Source organism: Onychostruthus taczanowskii, unplaced genomic scaffold (assembly GCF_017590055.1).
Source record: "Onychostruthus taczanowskii isolate IOZ18803 unplaced genomic scaffold, ASM1759005v1 scaffold166, whole genome shotgun sequence".
Classification (NCBI taxonomy): Eukaryota; Metazoa; Chordata; class Aves; order Passeriformes; family Passeridae; genus Onychostruthus; species Onychostruthus taczanowskii.
The window spans coordinates 23705-45512 of NW_024498862.1; the positions used below are offsets into that span (position 1 = coordinate 23705).

The 21808-nt window shown below is 53.8% G+C and overlaps 1 protein-coding gene across 1 annotated transcript; it reads left to right on the top strand.

The window, feature by feature from the left end:
• Positions 1-13026: 13026 nt before the first annotated feature.
• On the top strand, positions 13027-16393 carry BARX1 (BARX homeobox 1). Its single transcript, XM_041399604.1, has 4 exons — positions 13027-13276; positions 15182-15467; positions 15598-15682; positions 16108-16393. Exons 1-4 carry the CDS (start codon positions 13072-13074, stop codon positions 16270-16272), a joined length of 741 nt encoding a protein of 246 aa, XP_041255538.1. The 5' UTR covers positions 13027-13071; the 3' UTR covers positions 16273-16393.
• The last annotated feature ends 5415 nt before the right edge of the window (positions 16394-21808 follow it).

Sequence of the window (21808 nt, forward strand, 5' to 3'; positions counted from 1 at the left end):
TGAGCACCAGGTTTTGCAGCCTTCCAGTGCTTTAAGGGAGAGAGGGACTTTTTGTCTGGGCAGACAGTGGCAGGACAGGGGATAATGACTAAACTGTCAGAGGCAGATTTAGGCCAGATATAAAGAAGAAATTCTTCCCTGTGAGGATGGGGAGGAACTGGCACAGGGTGCCCAGGTGATCCAGAGCTGTGGCTGCCCCTGGATCCCTGGAAGTGCCCAAGGCCAGGCTGGATGGGGCTTGGACCCACCTGGGATAGTGGAAGGTGTCCCTGCCCAGGACAGGGGTGGCACTGGATGGGCTTTAAATGTCCCTTCCAACCCAAATCATTCTGTGATTCCATAATTCTGCGATTTGAACACTTTATTCCACTTTTTGTTTCTTGCCACCCCACTCACTCCCAGGGGATAGCAGTGTTCTTTTCTAGCATAAACACAGCCTTTACAGCGATGATTCAGGTTTTCTCTGGGAGCCTTTCATTTGCACTGTTTATGCAGGCACATCATGAGTTGTACAACGTCTCTCTTGTTTGCCATGAGCATCAGCGTGGTGGGAAGGCAGCAAAAGTCTCCGAGGGATAATCAGCAGATGTAAGGAATCAATGCCAGCAGCAGGAGAAAATAGCTGGAGAGGCTGCTCCTGGGGCTGGACACGTCCTCAGTGGGATGTGACAATGCTGTTGTGAGTGTGGAGAGGACCCCAAGTGAAAGCAGGTTTGTGTGCTGACTCACTGGAACCGGTGGATCTTCTAGATCCTGAGTAATGTGCTGGAACTCTCACCTTTCCTGGGAACAATGAACTGTCCCTACTGCCACAGGTTTTCTGAGGGTGTAGCCTGGGCAGGATAATGGTGACATCTCCTGTCCTTTGGCACACAGCAGTGTGAGGATGGAGACCCTCCCTGCCCGCTGGCTGTGCTGTCAGAGCAGGACTGGTTCAGCAGGTGCAATCCTGCTTTCTGTAGTTCCTTTCATTTGGCTTTGTGTGGATTTGGTTCCTATTTCTCCTAAAAATATGGAAACGTGTCTCTGCCGAGTTACCAGTCTTGTCCTGATTCTGTAAAATTTTCTTGTTCTGACTACTTTTTTTTTTTTTTTCTTGGCCTTTTTTATGGGCTTTTGTGTTGAGTTTCCTTTCACTCGCCTTTTTGGTCTTTATATGATTCACAGTTGTTAACTTCAAGAACTTAAAGCTGTGCTTTGGCCTTTACAGCTCTGACAGTTTACTAAGTCAAGTGAGAAGTTGTTCCAGGAGAGTTACTTATCACAAAAGGGTAGATGTTTCTGTAGTTTACCTTCCCCACACTTGTCATTAAAGCAATTTTTCTAATTATGAGCTAATAATCACCCCATGTTTAACAACAACACAGGTAAAAGTAATGGGAAAAGATCTGAGTGTTTTCAGCTTCAAGTGGCTGTACTTCAAAATAACGGTGAAGAAATTAGGAAGTCTGCAACTTTGACTAGAGTGAATTATTTCTCAAATGAGGGAATTGAGGAATTTTGAGATCGTCTTCTCCCCCCTGTGCATGGTGTGTGTCCTCCTTGCAGAAGGATGTTAGCACACCAACACGGCAGGAGAGGAAGGTGTAACCTACTGCGTTTATTTCAGAAACCTGCTTTTATCATTCACCTGGGTGTAACTGTTTGGCTTTCGAAAATGAATACTTCAATATTTTGCACTTACAAAGCCTACAATGGTTGAAGGTATGTATTGCAAAAACTGAGCGTTCCAATTTTAAAACAGATTTGTTTTGGCTGTGGGCTTGTCTACCATCCATGGAAATCTGTGCCAGTAAAAACAGATGTGGAAGCTGTCTGTCCAGAGGGTGAACTGAGGAGCCTGTGCAGTCATGCTGGAGCAACGTGGACACTTGGTTCCTTGGGGACATGAGCAGCACAATGTGAAGGACCAGCTTAGTCACAACCAACTGTTCGGGAAGTGACTTCAGAGAGTGATTTTGTTTTTAATAAAAAAAAATACAGTGCTTTAAAATTGTAATTGCACTTGAGGAAACTGCATTTGATTCAGAGATATTATGGAAGCAATAAAGAGATGTAAAAGAAATCAGAAGTTTTCTAGCAATTATTTGCTTAGCTCTACTATTAATATTGGTTTGTTTGCCAGAACATGATCAAAAACATTTGGCAGGCAAGACTTGGTCAGGAAAGTGAGCCAGTAAAATTGAGCTGTCATGTAAGTACATACAGAAAAACTGTTCACTTGGCATGAAAAACAGACTGTTTACAGAAATAATAAACATGCCCTCAAAAATTAAGTTCCTTCTCTCTAAAATCATGGAAGGTCACAAGACTTTGACCTTACAGAAGGAGCATAACACTTTATGAGACTCCTGTCAAAGCACATGATAAAAAATAAATACACTGCAATAAAGAAGTGTCAGGCTGATGGCTCAAATGTGCCTTCCTGCCGTATCCTGTCTCCTTCCTGCAGGATGTGGGGTGGCTGCTGCCAGGCCACGACAGCCCCGCTGGAGGGGAGGGCAAATCCACGCATTCTCCTGACATATCACTCAGTGTAATTAACTTGTGTTTCATCTCCCAAGTAAACCTTGCAAGCAGCAAAACGTGTCAGAGTGCAATAGAAGTTATTGAAAAGCGTAATTTGCAAAGCCCTTCTGGTGATTCAGCTGCTGGATAGAGCCCCAGGCTGGGTGTCCGTGAGGAATATGCCGGTTTGGCCGCAGCTTGCTGGTTTCTCTGAGCCCTGAGGATGGACGAGTGAGCTCTAGGGAAGAATGGTGGCAGGCTACATCTGGAGGAGTTGTTCACCCCCTGGCTGGGTCCCCCGAGGGCAGTGGTCTCACCTGTATGCTCCTCAGGATTTCCAGGTTCGCTCTTTATGTGGATTCCTCCTTCTGCCCCCATAAAGCTGTTGGCTTTATTGTTCCAGTGTGAACTCTGGCCTTGGGAGGGAGAAACACCACGCACTTTTGCACCCCAGGGAACTGGGGTTATTTAGTGGAAGCAAAGGAGGCTCAGGGAGCCCTCATCACTTTCTGTAACTGCCTGAAAGGAGGTTGTGCTCAGGTGGGTGTCAGCCTCTTCTCCCAGGTAACAAGTGACAGGACAAGGCAAAGCACCCTCAGATTGCACGAGGTGAGGTTTAGGCTGGGTATTATAAACAGTTTCTTCACTGAAAGGGAGGTCAGATTTTGGAGCAGGCTGCCCAGGGCCATGGTGGTGGAAGTGTTGGACAGAATGTGGCACTTGGGGGAGTGATTTGGTGACAGCACTGGGTGAACCGTTGGTCTCAGGGATCTTTTCCCATCTTTAACGTTCTGTGATTTTTCCCTCCCCTAATTCCTTGCACAGCCATTACCTTTCTACTCCTCCTGCTGCCTCTGCCACAGGGACAGAGCCAAGGGGTTTTGCAGCTCAGGTACAGCAGGGGCTGTGCTCACCTGTGGCAGGGGTGGGAGCAGCACGGAGCAGAGCCAGGGAAGCACCAGCCCAGGACTGCCTGGAGCTCCACACTGCCCACAGAGACAGTGGTGTCACCGAGCAAGATAGAAAAAGAAAGTCAAGAAGCTTCAGCTCTGTTTTTTGAGGGCAGTTCAGACTCACAGTCAGCACTGCTGTGCTTCCTGGAGATTTTACGGACTGACATGATGTCATACAGCCATTCTCCCTTCTTCCAGCACCCCTGGAGTTCAGAGGGAGCAGAAGAGTTTCCCCACTACCTTGCTCCCACACACAGTATGAATCTAGCCAGATAAGCTGTATTTTGGAAGTCCCCCAGTAGAGCTTATACATGTGCAGAACATAAAAGATACTTAACTTTATAAAGTCTGAGCTCTCTGCGTGCTGAGGTTGAGTGTGCAAGTATTTGGCTTTGGGTCTGTCTGCCTCAGCCCCACAAAACAGCTTAATCCAGAAAAAACAATCTAAAAAAACCCTTCATTTTCTGGCAGTTTAGATTCTGTTTAGTTATAACTCACAACCTCAAAACATAAGAATTAAGTTTAATTGTTCATAAATTACACAGCACACAGCACATACTGTTGTAATCTGTGCTGCACATATCTATATGAAGTATTAACACCAATGTTTAAACAATGTTTAAACAAAATACAAAGTCACCACAGGCAGCCTTAAACCTCAGCTGTACCGTTTTGCTAAACTATTTTGGCTATGGACATTATTTTTCACCCCTCTACCCTCATGTGGTATTAATTCAATTGTTTTAGATGTTATACATGCATAAGAACTAGAAGGGATTTCCTCAAACAACAAACACTGAAGATAAAAAGGTCGATGTTTATAAAAATGTCAAACTCCAAGGCTCTTCCATGAGTTGTTAGAGGATTGCTCTCAGTGAACACTCCGAAGCAGTCACTCAGGAGTCCTCCAGCGAGGGAAGCTAATCCTGAGTTTCCACTCCTGCGTCTGTGGTCGGGTCCCTCAAAAGAGCACTGGCAGCTGGAGTGCTGAAGGGAGAACAGGGAAATTTGGATGTGGATTAAAAGATCCCAAAAGTTCTTGATGGCTCTGGTGCTGGGTTTGTGCTTAGGAGCTCTCTGGAAGCAACTCCCACGCGGGTGCTGTTGGCGTTCCTGCAGTGGTCTGTGGCTGCCAGGTGATGAAAGGGACCTCCGTGTCACAGCTGAGCTGCTGCTCTTCCACAGCAGGGGGACAGACAAGAAATCTTTAAAAGACATTGTCTTAACCTTGTTAAAAGAGGGTTTTGTATGTCTCTGCTCTTTACTTGCAGCTCTAAGCATGTTCTGGAAGGCCGTGCTCTGTCACAGGATGAGGTGGGAGAGCTTTTGGAGCCACTGGGCCGTGCCCATTTCCTGGGGGCCCCTTCAGTGCCTGTTCAGCACCTTTTCCTGACACCCAAGCTAGCCCTACCTCACACAGCTCCAGTCGTTCCCTCAGGTCCTGTCCCCGGTCACAGAGAGGGGAGCTGGTGGCTGTGCAGATGCCCTGGTGCTGCAGTCCCCTCCACAGCCTCCACGGAACTCGCTCCAGGAGCTCCAGACCCCTCCTGTCCCAAGGAGCTCAGCACTGCAGCTGCAGCACCCCCAGGACTGGGAAGAGAGGCACGGCCTGCTGGCCGTGCTTCCCCCCAACATTCCCTCTTCCTCTTGCCCTCTGCGCTCTTGTTCTCCCTGTTCTGCAGACCCCTTCTGTGGATGCCTTCACGCCAAGCCGGGGAGCTGCTCTCAGCTTGGATCTCACATGGAAACACTGGAAGCATGCCCACCCGTCTCCCTCTGCCTGCGGTCCCACCAAGCCCTGGCTGCTGGCACAAGGCTGCTCTGGGAGCTGGGACCCCCTAACACAGCCTGAGCAGGAACACCGGGAACAGAGACCCCCCGACCACCCTGACCCCACAGCAGCGGCAGCGGGGACCCCCCAGAGCCCGGTCCTGCGACACCCGGGGACACCCGGGGACACCTGGGGACAGCCGGGGCCACCTGCACTCTGTCCCGCCGCCGCCAGGGGGCGCTGACGCCGCGGGACAGGGACAGGGAACGGGGCGTGGGGACAGGGGAATGGGGACACGGGACAGGGAATGGGGACACAGGACACGGGAATGGGGGATACCGGATATAGGATATAGGATATCCAGAGGTGGAGGATACGGGATAGGGGACACAGGGTGAGGGAATAGTGGATACAGAATATGGGACATGGAAATGAGGGCTATGGGATACAGCCTCTGGGACACGGGGCAGAGAATGGGAGATACAGGGGACAGGAATGGAGATATGGGATAGACGTGTGGAAGTTGTGATATGGGAATGGGGGTGTGGGAGTGGGGGGTACAGAGTGCAGGATAGGGGGATGGGGGGCGGGATACAGGGCACAGGTTAGGATGCAGGATGGGATATGGGATGCAGAGTGTGGGAGGGGGCGTGGGATGGGGTTGTGGGATAGGGGTGCAGCACAGGGCTGTGGGATTTGGGATGTGGGATGCAGTGCAGGATGAGGGTGCGGAATGGGGTGTGGGATGTGGGGTGCAGGGTGCAGGATCACCCCAGCCCAGGAGAGAGGCTGGGAAAGAGGCTCCAAGCCCAGCAGGATGAGCACGGCCGTGTTAAATCGCTCCATCTGGAGCTCGGCAGATCGCTATCAGTGGGTCTCGGAATGTCGTGCTAGTTTCCAAAAATTTGCAAGTGTCATAATATGTGTAGGGAAATTGTTTAAACTTCTTAAGCAGCCCTGGCCATATATGGGTTTGAAATGTAGCTCTGAGCACAGTAAATAGAAATTTGCCATATCAGATGTAGGAATTGTAGTGTGAGCAATGTGAAACTCAGGTCTCATCTCGCCTCAAGTGGATGGCAGATCTCCTTCTGGTGGCTTCAGTGTCAGGAAGGGTTTCTCCCTTAGAATTTAAAATCCCTGCTGCAGGGTCAGGGGCCTTAAATCCTTGTGAAGGTCCCTGTCTGTGTGTGAAAAGAAAGTAAAAGACCTACTGGACATGGCAGAATCACTGAAAGGAATGGTTTGGAAGAATCCTTCATCACTGAAATATTTTGTATTGTTTGGGCTTCAGTGAGAGCTATTTGGTGTTACTAGCTGGCTAACTTAGAGAGTTTAACTACCAGTAGTGGTGCTTGACAGGGAAGCCAGATTTTATATGATTTTAATATGTATAAAACATCTTGTTATTTTTTAAATAAAGTGTTTCAATTAGCCATTATTGTGTTTAATGATTTAAATGTCTCCCTGCTGATCTATAAACCCAAATCATCCAGATCTGATGTAGGGCTCGAGAAGTGGGAAGCAGAAGTGACTGGAGGCAAACCATAAAACTGAAGAGTGTAAGGATTTCATTCTGTTTCTTCCCTTTTAAAAACTGAAGGCCCCAGCTCTGCACAGATGTAGTCATTAATTTAATTTTATGAACCATAAACAGTCCCGTTGCAGTCAGCCGCGTGCACAGGGAGCAGCCTCAGCACAGAGGGTGTTTACAGCATGAGGCTAGCAGGGTGCATCAGCAAAGCATCCCTGATTTCCACACAGATGCAGGGCTGCGTTGGATTTCAGCTCACGTAGGAGTGATAAGGACAAATCATTGTTTTCTGCCTGAAACTCCTTTATCACCTAGAAATGAATGGTCAGCCAGACACTCTGTTTCAGGTGAAGTATGGTTATTTACTCAACCACTGCACTGGTGTTTAACTTGCTCTTTTATGTGTGTCACGTCATTTTCAGAATGTGTCACCGGCAGTGTCACCTGCAGAGCTCTTGGCCATCGCTCTGGAGGTAGCCAGGTCAGGTTTGGTGTGGGCTGGGTGCTTGGTGCTGGCCACTGACCACAGCCCCAGGCCATGGCACCACTTGTCCACGGCAGGCCTGGGCAGAGAAGGACGGAGGTACAGCTGTCACCAAGGGGAGGTGACTCATCTCTTACTGGGACCCTGGTTTTAGGGGCAGCCCCTGCCCTCCTGACCGGGCTGGGGAAGGAGCTCTGAACCTACAGATCTGTGCATGGCCAGGAATCGGTTCACAGAGAAGAGGCTGTCCCAAAAGTACTGCCTGGCCTGAAATCTAATCACGTGTGTGGCAGGTTACTGGTTTGTATTTCCAAGCATTGCATCCCTTGTCCATGGACTAACTAAAAGTAAAAACAAATAAATAAAAATTTAAAATCCTTTAAGTAAAAAAAACCAAAAAACAAGAGAGAGAAGGAGGCTTTCACAGAGTGTGCCTTACTGTTTGTGCTGGTTTGGGGCCCTGAACAATAAAAGGATTCGGGCAAGTGGCACAGTTGGGTACATGTGTGGCACTCAGGTGTGTGGCACCTGATGGCAGTGGTGGGGACAGAGGTGGTACATTTGGGGAGCTTCTCATTCTGCTGACTGCTCCAATGGATATAAATGAAATAGATTCAGACGATAGTAGTTTCAGGAATGGTTTCCTTATGCTTGGACAGAAATAGAGAACACCCAGTTTGTGAAGAGCTGCTGGGGTGTGTGTAGGAGGGAGGAGGATGAACGATGGACCTCGAGGGGCAGGGAAATAAAGGGGCTGCAGCCCTCACTCAAACCAAACTGCATCCTCTGAACGTGACTCAAAGATAATTCCATAGTCTGACTTTCTGACAAAGCCAGGTGTTCACAGAAAATCATTTTTAGAGGAATGCGTGTTTAACGGCCGCTGATGGAGCTTTACCCAGCCATTAAACATAACTTATTACTCAGGGCTGAGCTATTCCCTCAGCCCGAACGCTCCTTCCCAATTAGCCCGTGATGTCACGTTTTCCACTCTCTTCGTAGCACTTTGTGGATTTCCTGAATATTAAGTGCCGTGAGGAGGGAGCCGGAGGGAGGTGGCTGTGCCTGACTCCCCTCCTCGGGCCCCCGTGGGAAGGGCAGGGGCTGGGAGGGCGACGCTCCCGCAGGGCACCCGGTCCCGAGCTGCACGGCCAGGCGGGCGGACAGAGCCCGCAGAGCCCCGCAGAGCCCCGCAGAGCCCGCAGAGCCCCGCAGAGCCCGCAGAGCCCGCAGAGCCCCGCAGAGCCCCGCAGAGCCCGCAGAGCCCTCAGAACCCCGCAGAGCTCCGCAGGGCCCCACAGAGCCCCGCAGGGCCCCACAGAGCCCGCAGAGCCCACAGAGCCCGCAGAGCCCCGCAGAGCCCGCAGAGCCCCGCAGAGCCCGCAGAGCCCGCAGAGCCCGCAGAGCCCCGCAGCCCGGGCAGCGCTGTCCCGGCGGGCTCCGGGCATCGCTGCCCCGGGCGCTGGGGCGCCATGGGAGACGGGGACGTTTTATTCAGGTTTTAGAAAAGGGGATGTTGAGAAAACAAAGAATTGGTTGTGTTTAAAAGTCATTGAGAGCTTTGATACAAGTTAAAAAAAAAAAAAAAAAAAAAAAAAAAAACACAAAAAAACCCTAACGAAACCACCCCAGTTTTTAACCGATCTAAGCAGCGCTGCGGAGCAGCCCCGCGGCTCCCGGTCCCCGTCGGCAGGTCGGGGTGTGAGCGGGCACCGGGACCCCGCTCCCGGGACAGCCGCGACTTCGTGCAGAGCCCTGCTCAGCCGCGGCTCCCGAGCGCGGCGGGAGCGGGGCCGCTGGGCTCCCCTGGGCTCCCCTGGGCTGCCTCTGGTATCCACAATATTTCCCCTGTTGGGATATTTCCCGAGGGATACGGGAGGCGAGGAGTTTGAGTTTTCCTGTTTTCCCGTTACGGCTGGAGGAGTCGGGAGAAGTGCGGGAACTGAGCAAAACACTTCTCGTCAAATCGGGGATGAATCAGCGGAGCAAAAGTATTCCCACCCCAGGGAAGATTTTAGATCACTGGGTGAACTTGTTTCCTTTTTCGTAGCAAAATTTTCACAGGTGGAACAGTCATCCTTCTCTGAGTTACTCAGCAGAAATAGAGACATCAAAACATCTGAAGCGTGAAAGTAAGCGAGAGAAGCCTTTAAAAAAAGCGTTCTGCTTTTATGCAAAACGAAGATCAGAAGAGCCTCGTAATGTGATAAATACATCGATAATTTCTGAAACCAGTGTAGGAACATTTGTGTAAAAATTATTTTTTAAAAAAGCTAACTAGAAATAGTTTGTTTCTAGCAGTCATACAAAGTCTGTACCTGGTGCAAGAAAAAAAAATCAACAAAACAACCCAACCCTAAACAAAACAAATAAGCAAACAAACCCCAAAATAACAACAAAAGAAGAATTTTTAGAAGCCCCTCGGTAAATGAGGAGCAATTTTGTAAAAAAGGTGATTCTATTCTGGTTGCTGGGAGGAAAAAAACTTGGGGTCTGCAGCTTGTTCATGCGGTTGGTCCCTAAAACCCCACATGTTTTGCTGAACTCCCACTCTAAGATGCTGCTTTCTATAAAAGTGGTTGCGTGAATCTACCACCCAAATCAATGTGAAATAAAAGTACGGGTTAACATGCTCTGTAACAGCACAGAAGATTAAACTATTTTCAGACACTACTGCAGTAAAAGTAGTAGTAGTAGCAGTAAATAATAATAATAACAACAACTTCTGTCCTTTTCACTACAGGATTTGTTTTTCAACGATTTTAAATTCCTGAATGTGAGTGCGGCCGGATGGTGAAGTTCACTCTCTCTTTCTTCAGTGCAGCATCGAAATGTTTCATTAGGAGCTTTTTCAGAAATGCTTTTTTTTTTTTTTTTTTTTTTCCGTGACCTCGGGGGCTGTAGGCCTGCTCAAAGGGAGGATTTGGGATCCGCCGACCGTCCATGCCTGCCCGGCTGCGGCTGCTCTCCTGGGCAGCCTCTGGGCAGATGGATCCCAAGGATTATAAAAACTTAAATTATCAAAGCTGATGCCGTATGATAGGAAATGATACTGGGTCTGTACCGCTGTGATCCTAACCTGCTCCTGGGTGGGGATCGAAGTATTATTATTTACAGTTATTCTTGAGCTTTGATTTCGTTTAAAGAAACAAAAAGCTCAAGGGAGGCGTGGGTAATTTCTTTTACGTGCACTATTTGTTTATGAGCCCGCTGGTCTGGGGGATGAGGTTGTTTAAGCAGTCCGATGTGGATTTGCCTGCTCCCTTCCATGTGTCCAGAATTCTTCTCACTTTACTCATTATTATTCTCCTCGTTTCATGGTAATAGCTTCAATGGCCTCTTTGGCCTCGGCCGTAGGAAATCAGCACCTTGGCATGGGAACACCTTGTGATCTCAACAGAGCAGAGGGACAAAGCATGGGCGGACGGATGGGCCCGTCCGGAAACGGGGAGGGTTCGGGGTTGGGATTTTTGATTTTTTTGGTCTCGGTTGGGGCTCCCCGGAGCGCAGGTGTGCACAGGGACACGGCTGCCCCGAGATTCCCTGGAGGAATTAGGGGAGGTGGGGGAGGGATGGAGGCGCCCGGTCCCGCGGCCGCGCAGCATCTCGGTGGGCTCCGGTCCCCGCTGCTCCCCCCGGGAGGGGAGCGCCGGTCCCGGGCACAACCCCCGCTCTGTCGCGTGTCACGAACTCGTTGGCGGTGCACACACAAGATGATGTCTGAATAAATGACAACCCGCTAACAGCAGGGAGCACCCGGGCAGCTAACGGGGGTTCAGCCCGTTAGGGTTTCACAGAGCGAGCGGCGTAATTTTAAATTGAAGAAACGTGGAGAAACCAGAACAAATCCGCGCGGAACTGCTCCGCACAAGTCGCAGCAACCATATGGAACAGGTTATGTGGGCAGGCATTGAAGTACAGAGCATAAATTAATTCGTTGTTGTCGCATGCAGGGGTGAGTAGTACAGGGAAACAGCAGCAGGACTCAAATAGCGCTGACAGGAGCAGCCGGGCGGCCTCGTGTCCTCCGCAGTTCCCTGAACGCCTCCGCCTGCCCCTACCTCAATATTTAACTCAAGACACAGGGCCGGGGGTTCCTGCAGCCGCATGTGCCGCCGGATGCGGGGCCCCCGGGGCTGTTCGCTGGCTCTGTGGGGGCCGTGGCTGCGGGCCGGACGGGGACCCACGAGAAGCGCTGGAGCCCGCCCCGTTCGGGGGAGCCCGGGGCGGGGGGAAGGTGGTCAGACACTCGGGCCCCGACGGCAGCCGAGCGCTGGGACTTGTCCCCCGTGTGCTGCGCTCACGGACGACACTCGCGGGTGACTTCCGTGGCCATCGCATCTTGCTTAGGGCTTCCGAAACGGAGCCGGGCGAGATCCCGCTGCTGCTCCGCTCTACCCTGTGCATCCCCCTCAGCAGTCGGGAAAACGGGCAGAACCCTCGTTTTTTGGTCTAAAATCTTAAAAAAGGAGGCTGAGCTTCCCTTGCCGGAGGGATGAGCCCCTCTCCCGTCCTTCTCGTGGTCCGGTCAGGCTGAGCCCGTGGGTGCCTCCCGTGAACACCGCCCAGGCACGGTCACGCGTGGGCAGCTCCGGCCGTGGGCAGAGGCTGAGCGCAGGCAAACCCGCCCCACGCCGTGGGACCCCCGGCCGGGCTGCCGGGTCTTCGCCGAAACGATCCCCCTGTAATCCATGAGCACCGACATTTTCAGGAGGGATTTGGGCGTTCGGGCTCCCGCAGAAGAATCTGGCTCAAAGCAAGTCAGTAACGAGCAGGGGCGGCTCGTGGGTCTCTGCTGTCGTGCGTGACACAGGCTAAAAGGAATAGAATGAATCACGTTGTACCGAGCAAAATGTCCGTGTGAATGATCTAAAAGTCCAGGGAAACTCTCCTCTTCGTGCTGGGTTTTGTTCCCTGACCAGCTCCTTTTTGATGTTTACACCGCTTTGACCGAGGCCGGGGGGGAGCCCGGAGCTGCGGGCATCGGGCCTGGGCCCCTCCAGGGGCAGCCCCGGCCGTCAGCGCGGCCCTGCCTGCCCTCGGGCTGCCTGGGCTCCGTCGGGCCCCGGCCACCGCACCGGGGCTGCCCCGAGGGCTCCGAGCCGCCCGAGCTGCGCGGCAGGGACGTGCGGGCCGGGCCCAGAGGATGGGCCCGCCGAGGGTCCGTGTGCTCCGCGTCTGCCTCCATCGGCTCAGGCACCCCAAAGCCGCGGTTACCCCGTCGGGGGAACGGGATGGGGAGGGGGAAGAAGACTGGGACGGGAACGTGAAAGGGACGGAAGATTGGTGTGGGGACGGGAACGGGGATGGCGATGGGTATGGCGGCGGGGACGGGGATGGGGCTGGATCCGGGGACAGGGACAGGGATGGTCATAAGGATTAGGCCAGGACTGGGGCCGGGGCTTCGAAGGGGCCAGCGGTTGTTTGGGTGTCTGCTCTCCCGCAGCGAGCAGAACGGGTAATTTGCTTTATATGGCGGGGGATCAAATGCTGGGCTGTAACCCCCGCTGCAGGTACTCGCTCGCCCCGGCCCCTTCCTTCCTCCGCAGCCCCTCCCGCGCCCTCCCCCGCCGCGCTGACGGCCCCGCCGAGCCCGGCCGTATAATAGGCCGCCGCTGCGGTCCCGGGGCGGAGAGACAGACGCTGCCCGGTGCCGCGCCCCGTGTGCAGGCGGCGGGGACGGCTCCGGGCCGCCGCGCAGGGCCAGGGGAGGGGCGGCGGGGCGATGGGCAGAGCCCCCGCTGCCCGGCTGCCGGCCGGGGGGCTGCGCTAGGGCGGCCCCGGCGGCCGGGGATCCCCCCGCGCCCCGGGGGCGGCGAGGATGCAGCACCCGCTGGAATTGGGCGCCGCGCGCTATTTCCCGGCCGAAGCCTTCCCCGACCACCGCTCCCACCGCTACCGCAGCTTCATGATCGAGGAGATCCTCACCGACCCTCCGGACGCCAAGGGGGCCGCGCCGGCCGGGGAGCTGCTCAAGTTCGGGGTGCAGGCGCTGCTCTCCGCCCGGCCCTACCACAACCACCTCGGTACGTCCCGGGGGGCTCCCCGCGGCTGGGGGGCGGCTGGGGGCGGCAGGCGGGGAGGCATCGCCCGCCGGTGGTCTCCAGCGCCTTTGGGAGCCGGGTTCCTTGGAGAAAAACTTAGGAATTCTGCCTACAAAAGTTGCTGCGGGGCTCTGCCCGCCTTGCGCATCCCCGCCGGCTTCCGCCGTGCCGCGGGCGCTCCAGCCGGGAGCAGCCGGGAGTTTGGGGCCTAAAAGAGAAGAAAGTGGCTTTGCGGCTGCAGCCGCCTCTGCACAGAATGGCGTTTGGATTTCGGGGAAGAAGGTTGTTGTCGATAGTTTTGGTCTGGGGTTTTCCCCCGTGTTTTTGGACGAAGTGAGAACTTCTGGAGCCAAGCAGCAGGGTCTGTGCGTGGCTGCGAGAGGCAGCAAGAGGCCCTGCGGTCACAGATTTAGCTGGAAACCCGGCTTATGTGTAAACATAAAAATATATAATATACAGAGATATTATATATAGTATATAAATACATGCTATATTTATATAATAATAATATAGAAGATGGAAGACTTAACATTATTGTTCATATTATAACACATGTTTGGGTTTTTCCCAACGTTCTCAACCCGTTTTTTTTTAAACGGGTGCCAGCATTCTCTGTCCAGTCAGATATAGCATCCAGGACAAAAGCAGTTTATTAACATATTCAGATAGGTTTGGGGTTTTTGCAATTTTTATTGGTTTTATTGTTTGGGGGAGTTTTTTGCGGTTGTTTGTTTGTTTGCTGGTTGGTTTTATGGTTTTGGTTTTTTCTTTTTTTTTTTTTTTTAACGCTAGTGTTTAATGCATTTTGAAGGCTATTACTTAATATATTTTAAAGGCCGATATTTAAATGGGTGATGGCGAAAGCTTTCACTCCCCAAGCCATCTTTATCTGCAGAGCCTTAGCTCTTCATCCATTGACCTGAACAGAAAATGAGTATCTCAATCTCATTTTCTGCATTTAAGAGACAAAAAAGGAAAGCGTCAAGCCCCTGAGCAAGGGAGCAACATGCGTTAGAATATCTATAAATTAGTATTATTTTCAAGATGAACTATTCATAACTGCTCGGAATAGCGGATCAGATAAAAGGCTCTTTACACCCCTCAGGACTCAGTTCCGCAGGGATAGGTGGAGCGGGAGCGGACCCTGTAGGAAGGGAGGCGATTTCAGGCAGGCCGAGGAGAAGACTCCGCAGAGACTCCCCTAAAGCCCTTCCTCCGCCGCCGAGGTGGCTCGTGTGTCGCTGGCGGGGAGGCCGGGCCGAGCAGCACCGCAGCCCCCAGCCCACCCGCAGGCCGAGGCCGGGGAGCGGAGAGAGGGCGTCGGGAGGGACCAAGCCGGGCCGGGCCGAGCCGGGCCAGGGATTCGAGCCGAGCAACGCCGGGCCGGATCGGGGAGAATTGAATCGAGCCGGCCGAGCGGCGGCCCCAGCCCGCTGGAGCAGCATTCTCGGGGATGGCTCGCTGTCCTCTCCCCGGCCGCCCCTTCATAGGCTGCTCTTCACGGAGTGGGATAGAAATTATTATCAGGTCGAAAATATCCTGAAAACTCCTAGAGAGGGAATCCTGGGACCGTGTCCACCCCCGCTGGTCGCCGAGTTCAGCCGGGTCCGGCAGCTTTTGGGGGAACGCTTTTGGACTGGTTTGAGTTATTTTCACTTGTAACCCCCAAGTAACTCCGTGATTAGCATGTGCTGGTTGAAGGGTAAAACGTGTCCCTGTACCGCGGAGGTGGCGGAACCGGGGGGCTCAGGACCCGCGGTGGTGCCAAGAATGGAGGAGAAGGGGCCAGGGCTCCCTGGAGGGGCTGCTCCCCGGGCAGCCGAGGCACCCTGCAGCCCCGGGGGTCCCTGCGCGCTGCCCGGCGCTGACCGCCGCTCTCTCCCGCAGCGGTGCTGAAGGCGGAGCCGGCCGCCGTGTTTAAGTTCCCGCTGGCTCCCCTGGGCTGCTCGGGGCTGGGCTCGGCGCTGCTGGCCGCCGGCTCGGGGCTGCAGGGCGGCTCCGCCTCACCGCATCTCCCGCTGGAGCTGCACCTCCGCGGGAAGCTGGAGCCGGGCCCTCCGGAGCCGGGCAAGGCCAAGAAGGGCCGCCGCAGCCGCACCGTCTTCACCGAGCTGCAGCTCATGGGGCTGGAGAAGCGCTTCGAGAAGCAGAAATACCTCTCCACGCCCGACAGGTAGGCGACGGCCGACTTCGGACCCGGGACGCGACGCCACGGGACGGGGCTCATTTTGCTTGCAAAAGTCGGGAAGCTGCCATCCGAGACGAAAGCTGCCGTCCTGACCTCCTCTCTCTCTCACCCGCAGAATAGACCTGGCCGAATCCCTGGGGCTCAGCCAGCTCCAGGTGAAAACCTGGTACCAGAACAGGCGCATGAAATGGAAGAAAATAGTAAGTGCCCCTTATTAACAGTCCTCCCCCTGGGCACGCCCGTGTCCGCGTTCGAGCCCTGCCCTGCGGGCTCCGTCCTTCTGCATATCGGCCCTGGCATATTTAACGATAACGCTAAGGATAATTGTAGTAGTAATAATGACGATGACGGTAATAATAATATGCCCCTGGTCTCTAACACCGTGCCTCTGGTCCAGCACCTCCTGGGCCCCGGCAGACCCTCCCTCCCGGTCCTGTCCGAGCTCTCCCCCCTCGGTTGTACCGCTTGGCCCCCGGGGCAGCGGGCGGTGGGCGCAGCCCGCGAGGACCGGCACCGGCGGCTTCGCTCCGGCGGACGGGAGAGAGAGGGGTTGCTGCGTCGCTGGCTGAGGGCACCTCGGTTTTGCCGGGGTGCCCCCTTCCTCCGCCCCCTCCTCGCCTCGCAGGTATTGCAGGGGGGCGGCCTGGAGTCCCCCACCAAGCCCAAGGGCCGCCCGAAGAAGAACTCGATCCCCAGCAGCGAGCAGCTCTCGGAGCAGGAGCGCGCCCGGGACGCCGAGAAGCCGCCCGAGAGCTTGGGCTCGCCGGCCGAGGTCAGCCAGGAGGAGTGAGGGGGGCCCGCCCGGCCGGCCTGAGAGGATGGAGGGCAGCTCGGACAGTGGCTGCGGCCGCCTTCGGCCTCGGGACGTTTGGACGCTCTGGCCGCATGCCGGCACCCCCGCCCCGCCGCCCCTCTCCGCGCCCGCGGAGCGCTGCGCTGCGCCACGGCCGCTGTGCCGTGCGACGGCCCGAGGGGCCAGCAGGACACTGGATCCCACCATCCACATCTACTCGCTGTCTAAAACCCTGTGGTGTCCCTAGTTATTCGAAAACTGCATTTTATGATCAGTTTTATTAATGCGAAGATATTTACTTTATTTCAATAAAGTATTTTATGAACTATTGCTCTGAGTAACGTAATGCTTTGGGGTTGATTTTTAAAAAAATTGTTGGTTTCTTTTTCCCCACGGAGGCAGGTTAGAGATTCAAAACCAAGCTCCAGGCAGGTCTGCAGAGGAAGTGCAAAGCGCAGTGGTACCGGGAGGATTCTCCCATCGTTTTCCACGACGGTTCGGCTGCCCGTGGCCGTGAAAGGCCAGACCCTCGGTCTTCTCTTTGTCAAACTCGCATGCTTTCGGATTTTAAAGATACGTTAGTTTGTGACAAAAGGTTAATTAATTTCTGCACTGCGTATACTGAATGGTACTTTTAAAAAAAACTCTTCACGTGCTGCTGCGATGTAGCAGCAAAAATCCTAGTACGAAATCCTGGGACTTTGTTGTTTGAGTGGGGATTTTAAAATTTTGTTTTATTTTTCGCTTGTTTTCCCCGAGTCTCTTCTCCACGTTTTCCGTTGGGATCTTAAATTACAGAGCATCCACAGAGACCTGCAATTATTGCTATTCTGCTAAGAAAAAAAAGAAAAGAAAAGGAAAAACAGCAGCGCAGGGAAGAACAGGCGGAGAGCGACGGCCGGGGAGCGGCGGGACAGCCCCGGGTCGCGGGGCCGCCTCCCAATTAACGGCGGTAATTAGCGCTCGCGGCTCGGGGCCCGTCTGTGCCTCCCTGCCCCGGCGGGTGCCCTCAGGGCCGGCCGGCGGCGGTGCGGGACGCCCTGTCCCGGGGCAGCGGCTGCGGGGGGCTCCAGCCCCTGCCCGGGGGAAGCGGAGCACAGGGACAGCATCGCCGCGCTTTAGCCCCACATCGCCCCGAATCGCCGTCGGCTTTGCCTCCGAGGTGGATCTGCGCTGAACTCGTGCCCGTCGTTCACAGTTTTCCTCGTTTCTCTCTCCACGGCTCCGGTCCCGCTGCCTACCACGGTCCGGTTCGGGAGGTGCCCCGGATCCACCCCGGGTTAAATCAGTCCCTGGGATGGGGGGTGGAGGACACGGCCAGTGGAGAGTAAACAGGAAAGAGCCCCGTTCTCTTACACTGAAATTACTTAGATATTTAACCAAGTAATTGGTTGGAAATGGGTTTTTTTTTAACCTGAGGATGAAAATGGATGCTGGGAAGAGGGAAAGCAGAGGGGGGCTGGCAGAGCCGGGTCTGCGGGACCCTTCGGCGCGGTCAGGACACACTGGGCGTGTGGCTTTGTCACTTCCTTGTCACCTCTGGCTGTTGTTTCTGGCGCTTTCAGTGCGCGTGAGAGCAGCACCCGGTTTTAATTAAAAGGGAGATTGGGTGGCCCATTAACCTAAATTAACAGGACGACAGGCTGTGTTCGTCACTGGTGTCTCACACAGGGCTGGAATAGCCGAGCTTCACTCGGTGCTAGCGCCTTCGCGAGAGAATGTTAATATATTCTTTTCACAGCTGAGTAAGTGACGGAGAAACAATTTCATTTTCTCAGATCATAAAGTGATTTTTTTTTTTTCAGCACACGAAGCATTAAATAGAGTAAGTTTTTTTGATTTGTGTTTTTCCCTCGTAGACAGCCGAGAGAAGGTTGGGGATGCTCTGGTGAAGCTGCGTTTCTGCCCAGCCGGGGTCCGCTCCATCCGGGCGTGCCCCGGTGCCGTTCGGCCGCAGGGCGCAGCCGCCGCCCGTCTGTCCGCGCGGGGTCCCGCGGTGCCGGGGCAGCGCCGCCTGCGCGCCCGCGCACCGCCCTCTCTCCGCGGCTCCGCGCAGGACACGGAGGTAAACTCTTTTCTTCCTGTGCTGCGGCAGGAAAATCTCCGAGCGGGCTCGGGCGAGCCTTCTCTCGCCCTGGCAGATGCCCGAGAGCCCCGTACCGCGTGGGGCTGAGCCCGTGCCCCTCCTGCGGCACGACAGAGCCGGGGACAGCAGCGGCCGCCGGCGGGACGCGCCCGGGCACCGCGGGCACGGAGCGGGCACGGAGCGCTGCGGCTGCGCTGCCGGCGAACCCGCGGCACCTCCTGCTGAGCGGCTCTCCGCCGAGCCGCCGGCCCAGCAGCGCCTCGGTCACGACTTTAATGACAAATTTCTGCTTCGGGAGGAGCCGGTTACAGCCCCGAGAGGTGTGAGGCGGGCTGAGGAGCCCTCCCGCCTCCTCGGCGGCGCTAACGAAACCCAGGGTTCTCTCAGGCAAGGAAGAAGCCTGTTAGAATTACCGGACAATATACCTAACTAACGGGATTTCTTTATTGGTTGGTTTGGTTTGTGTTTTCTTGTAATATGTATATGTATACGTACAATCACAGACACATATTTCGATTATTTTAAACGATTTTACGTATTGCTTTCTGTCAAAATTTAATTTCCCACAGCTTCTCCAAGTCGGCTGCTTGCTGGGCTGGCCGGAGTGACAGCAGCTGGGAGACAGCAGAGAGGTGCGCTCAAAGGGATGGGGGTCCCTGCCCACGGCAGGGGTGGAACGAGATGATCTCTAATGTCCCTTCCAGCCCAAACCATTCTGCGATTCTCTGATTCTGTTTGAAAAGCGAGGGGAAATGCCACCGGCAGTCAGTGACAGCCCTTCCAAATGTGCTCGATAATATCCCAGTGCATTTAAAAGCAGGGCTGGGACTCCCCTGGACCACACCGATAAACCTTGCTGGCCCATGAGTGACCACCAGGAAATCACAGCAGGCTTCACCTGCACACAGGTTTCGTGCTGATGGATACTTTTGGACAGTGCAGCATAATAATTTCACTTTCTAATTACCTTTCCCAGCTGTGAGGAGCCCGGGTGGTGCTGCTGGGCTGCGATGGGCGACACCCGCACCCACCGCTCCCCAGCGCAGGGCTGGGCCAGCCCAGGCGCTCGGAGGTGCCCAGCAGGAGCCCCGGGGAAGATCTGGATGACTTCTTTCAGTGCTGCAACTTCTCCTCAGAGCCCTGTTCTGCCTGTGGGAATGATCTCACTTGGCAGCTGCTGGAAAAGCTGCGAGGGTTTTTTGCCAGTGCTGTGTAATTCTGGGGCCAGTAAATGATATTTGTAGCTAATACACCTGATGGTTGTTCTCTGTCTGTGTATAAATAAGTTGTATTGCCATGCACATTCATTCTGCCAGAAATGCATCCACACTGGGAAAATCCACATTTTAATTACACCTGTACAGGTAGAACAGCATGTGTTTTCTCTGCAAACAAAGTAGAAGGGTATGGATTGAAGGCCGGAAAAGTGGGTCCTTCTATGTTTGACTGCTGCTCGGGTCACAGGTAATCAGCAACCCTTTTGATGGTTTTCTTTTAAAAATCCATTTAAGGTGAATTTCCAGTTCAAACATCCTAAATTCCCTTTTTATGAAGCATCTCAAAGAAACCTGAGAAAAGTTCTGCTTTTTCTTCAATGTCAATTTAAATATAGCTCCACGGAGCCAGGGGGTCTGAAGATGAATGCCATGGGTGTTTATTCAGAGGCAGCTCTTGCTCTGCCAGGAGCAGACCGGATGCCAGGACGGGGCTGCAGGAGCTGCAGGGGCTGCAGGGGCTGCAGGAGCTGCCCCGTTGCAGGGGGCCGTGGCCTTGCCCTGACTCCCTGCTCCGCACCTGCAGGCAAGGGGAGGCCTGTTCTGCCCTTCTGGAAGAAAAAATTCATCCTAGAGCAATGCTTTGTGGGCACTTCTCACAAAAAATCCCTAAAGCACAGACTTGATGCTGTTTTTCCCCTCCAGGGGGTGGGAAGTGTGGAGGGGGTGGAGTGGGGATGTGGATGGGAGAGTTCAGTGGGATGGAGAGGGTTTGGTGGGGAGTGGAGGGGGATGTGGGGGGAATTCAAGAGGAAATATGGGGGGCTGTGAGGTGTGGGGGGGATGTGGGATGAGGGAGGAGTAGGGATGCAGGGGGCTGTGAAAGGATACAGGGGTATGTGGAGGGAGTGATATTGAGGGAGGTGGAGGGGATGCAGGATGCAGGGGTGGGGGGGATGTGGGGCTGGGGGGTGAGGAGGCTGGAGGGGGATGCAGGGAGAATGGAAGGGTGGGAAGGGAGGTATGGAGGCCAGAGGGGTTGTAGGGAACATGGAGCAGGATGTGGGAGGATGCAAGAACGTGTGTGTGAGACTGGGGGGGTGGGGCAATATCAAGGGATATTGTGGGGTTCTAAGGGAGGGGGTGCAGAGTGATTTTGTGGGGCATGGAGAGGAGGGAGGGGATGATGGAACCTCCACCCCCCCTGCACTGATAAGAGAAATCACCCAGCACCATGTGTGAGTGCTGAGCCAAGGCTGGGGTGGGTCAGGCCTTCTTGGATTTGGGGTGAAAAAGTTAACATCTATCTGGGACTTTTCCTCACCATTCAGTTTCCAAAGGGAGCCGAATGCAGGGGTTGAGATGACCTACTGAGTTCAGTCAAATTCTCTGAAGTTCATTAACTAACATGTGATGTCCTGTTATTAGATGTTTGTCTTAAGCCTAATGTTGGGTTGAGGTCATTGCGCACACACTCGATTTGGTTGTTTCAGCTGAGCTGTAGAGTAGATAAAATCTAAACACTAAACTCCTGATTCCCCAAAATTTGGCCCAGCAATGTGTAAATAAAGCTCAGGACAAGTTTGCATTATCCATGCTAACAGAGCTCTCCATGCTGTTATGTCTGCTTGGCTGAGCTTTGCCATGAAATCTGTAGGAAAAGTGCCAGAAGAAAAGCTTGGGGACAGGGATGGTTGCCTTTAATGAGGTTGGTGGTGACCACTGGGTCAGCAGGCAGCAATTTTCATGGCAGACTTTAAAATTACATCCCTTACCCCCACAGCTCTGTGTGGATGGAAAAGACCTGGTCGTGTGTGGACTCATCCGTTTACAAACAGAGTCCCTTAAAACATGATTAGGTACACCATGGGCTCTTCCTCTGCAGGGTCCCCAGATCCATTGTTTATACTGCACCCAAATTAACAAACCTCAGAATGAGCTCGTGGGGTTTTCAGAACATGTTTCTTTTAGGATGGGAACGTGGGAACTTGCAGAAATTGAAATGGGACATAAGGCCAATGAGTAAGAGACAAATTTGTGCCTAAAGTTTGAGTATTAGTGGAAAGAGAAGATTCCACTTTCTTGAAATGGTTTTCCCCTCAGAGGTCAGAGAGCAGTGGGCAGAGCACACTCGCTCTCTGAAAAGACACCGAAGTCAGTGGGTTTTGTTTAAAGGAAGAATACCCTTGGAGGAGGAAACCCTCGGGTTACATTGAGGAGCTCATGGCAGAGC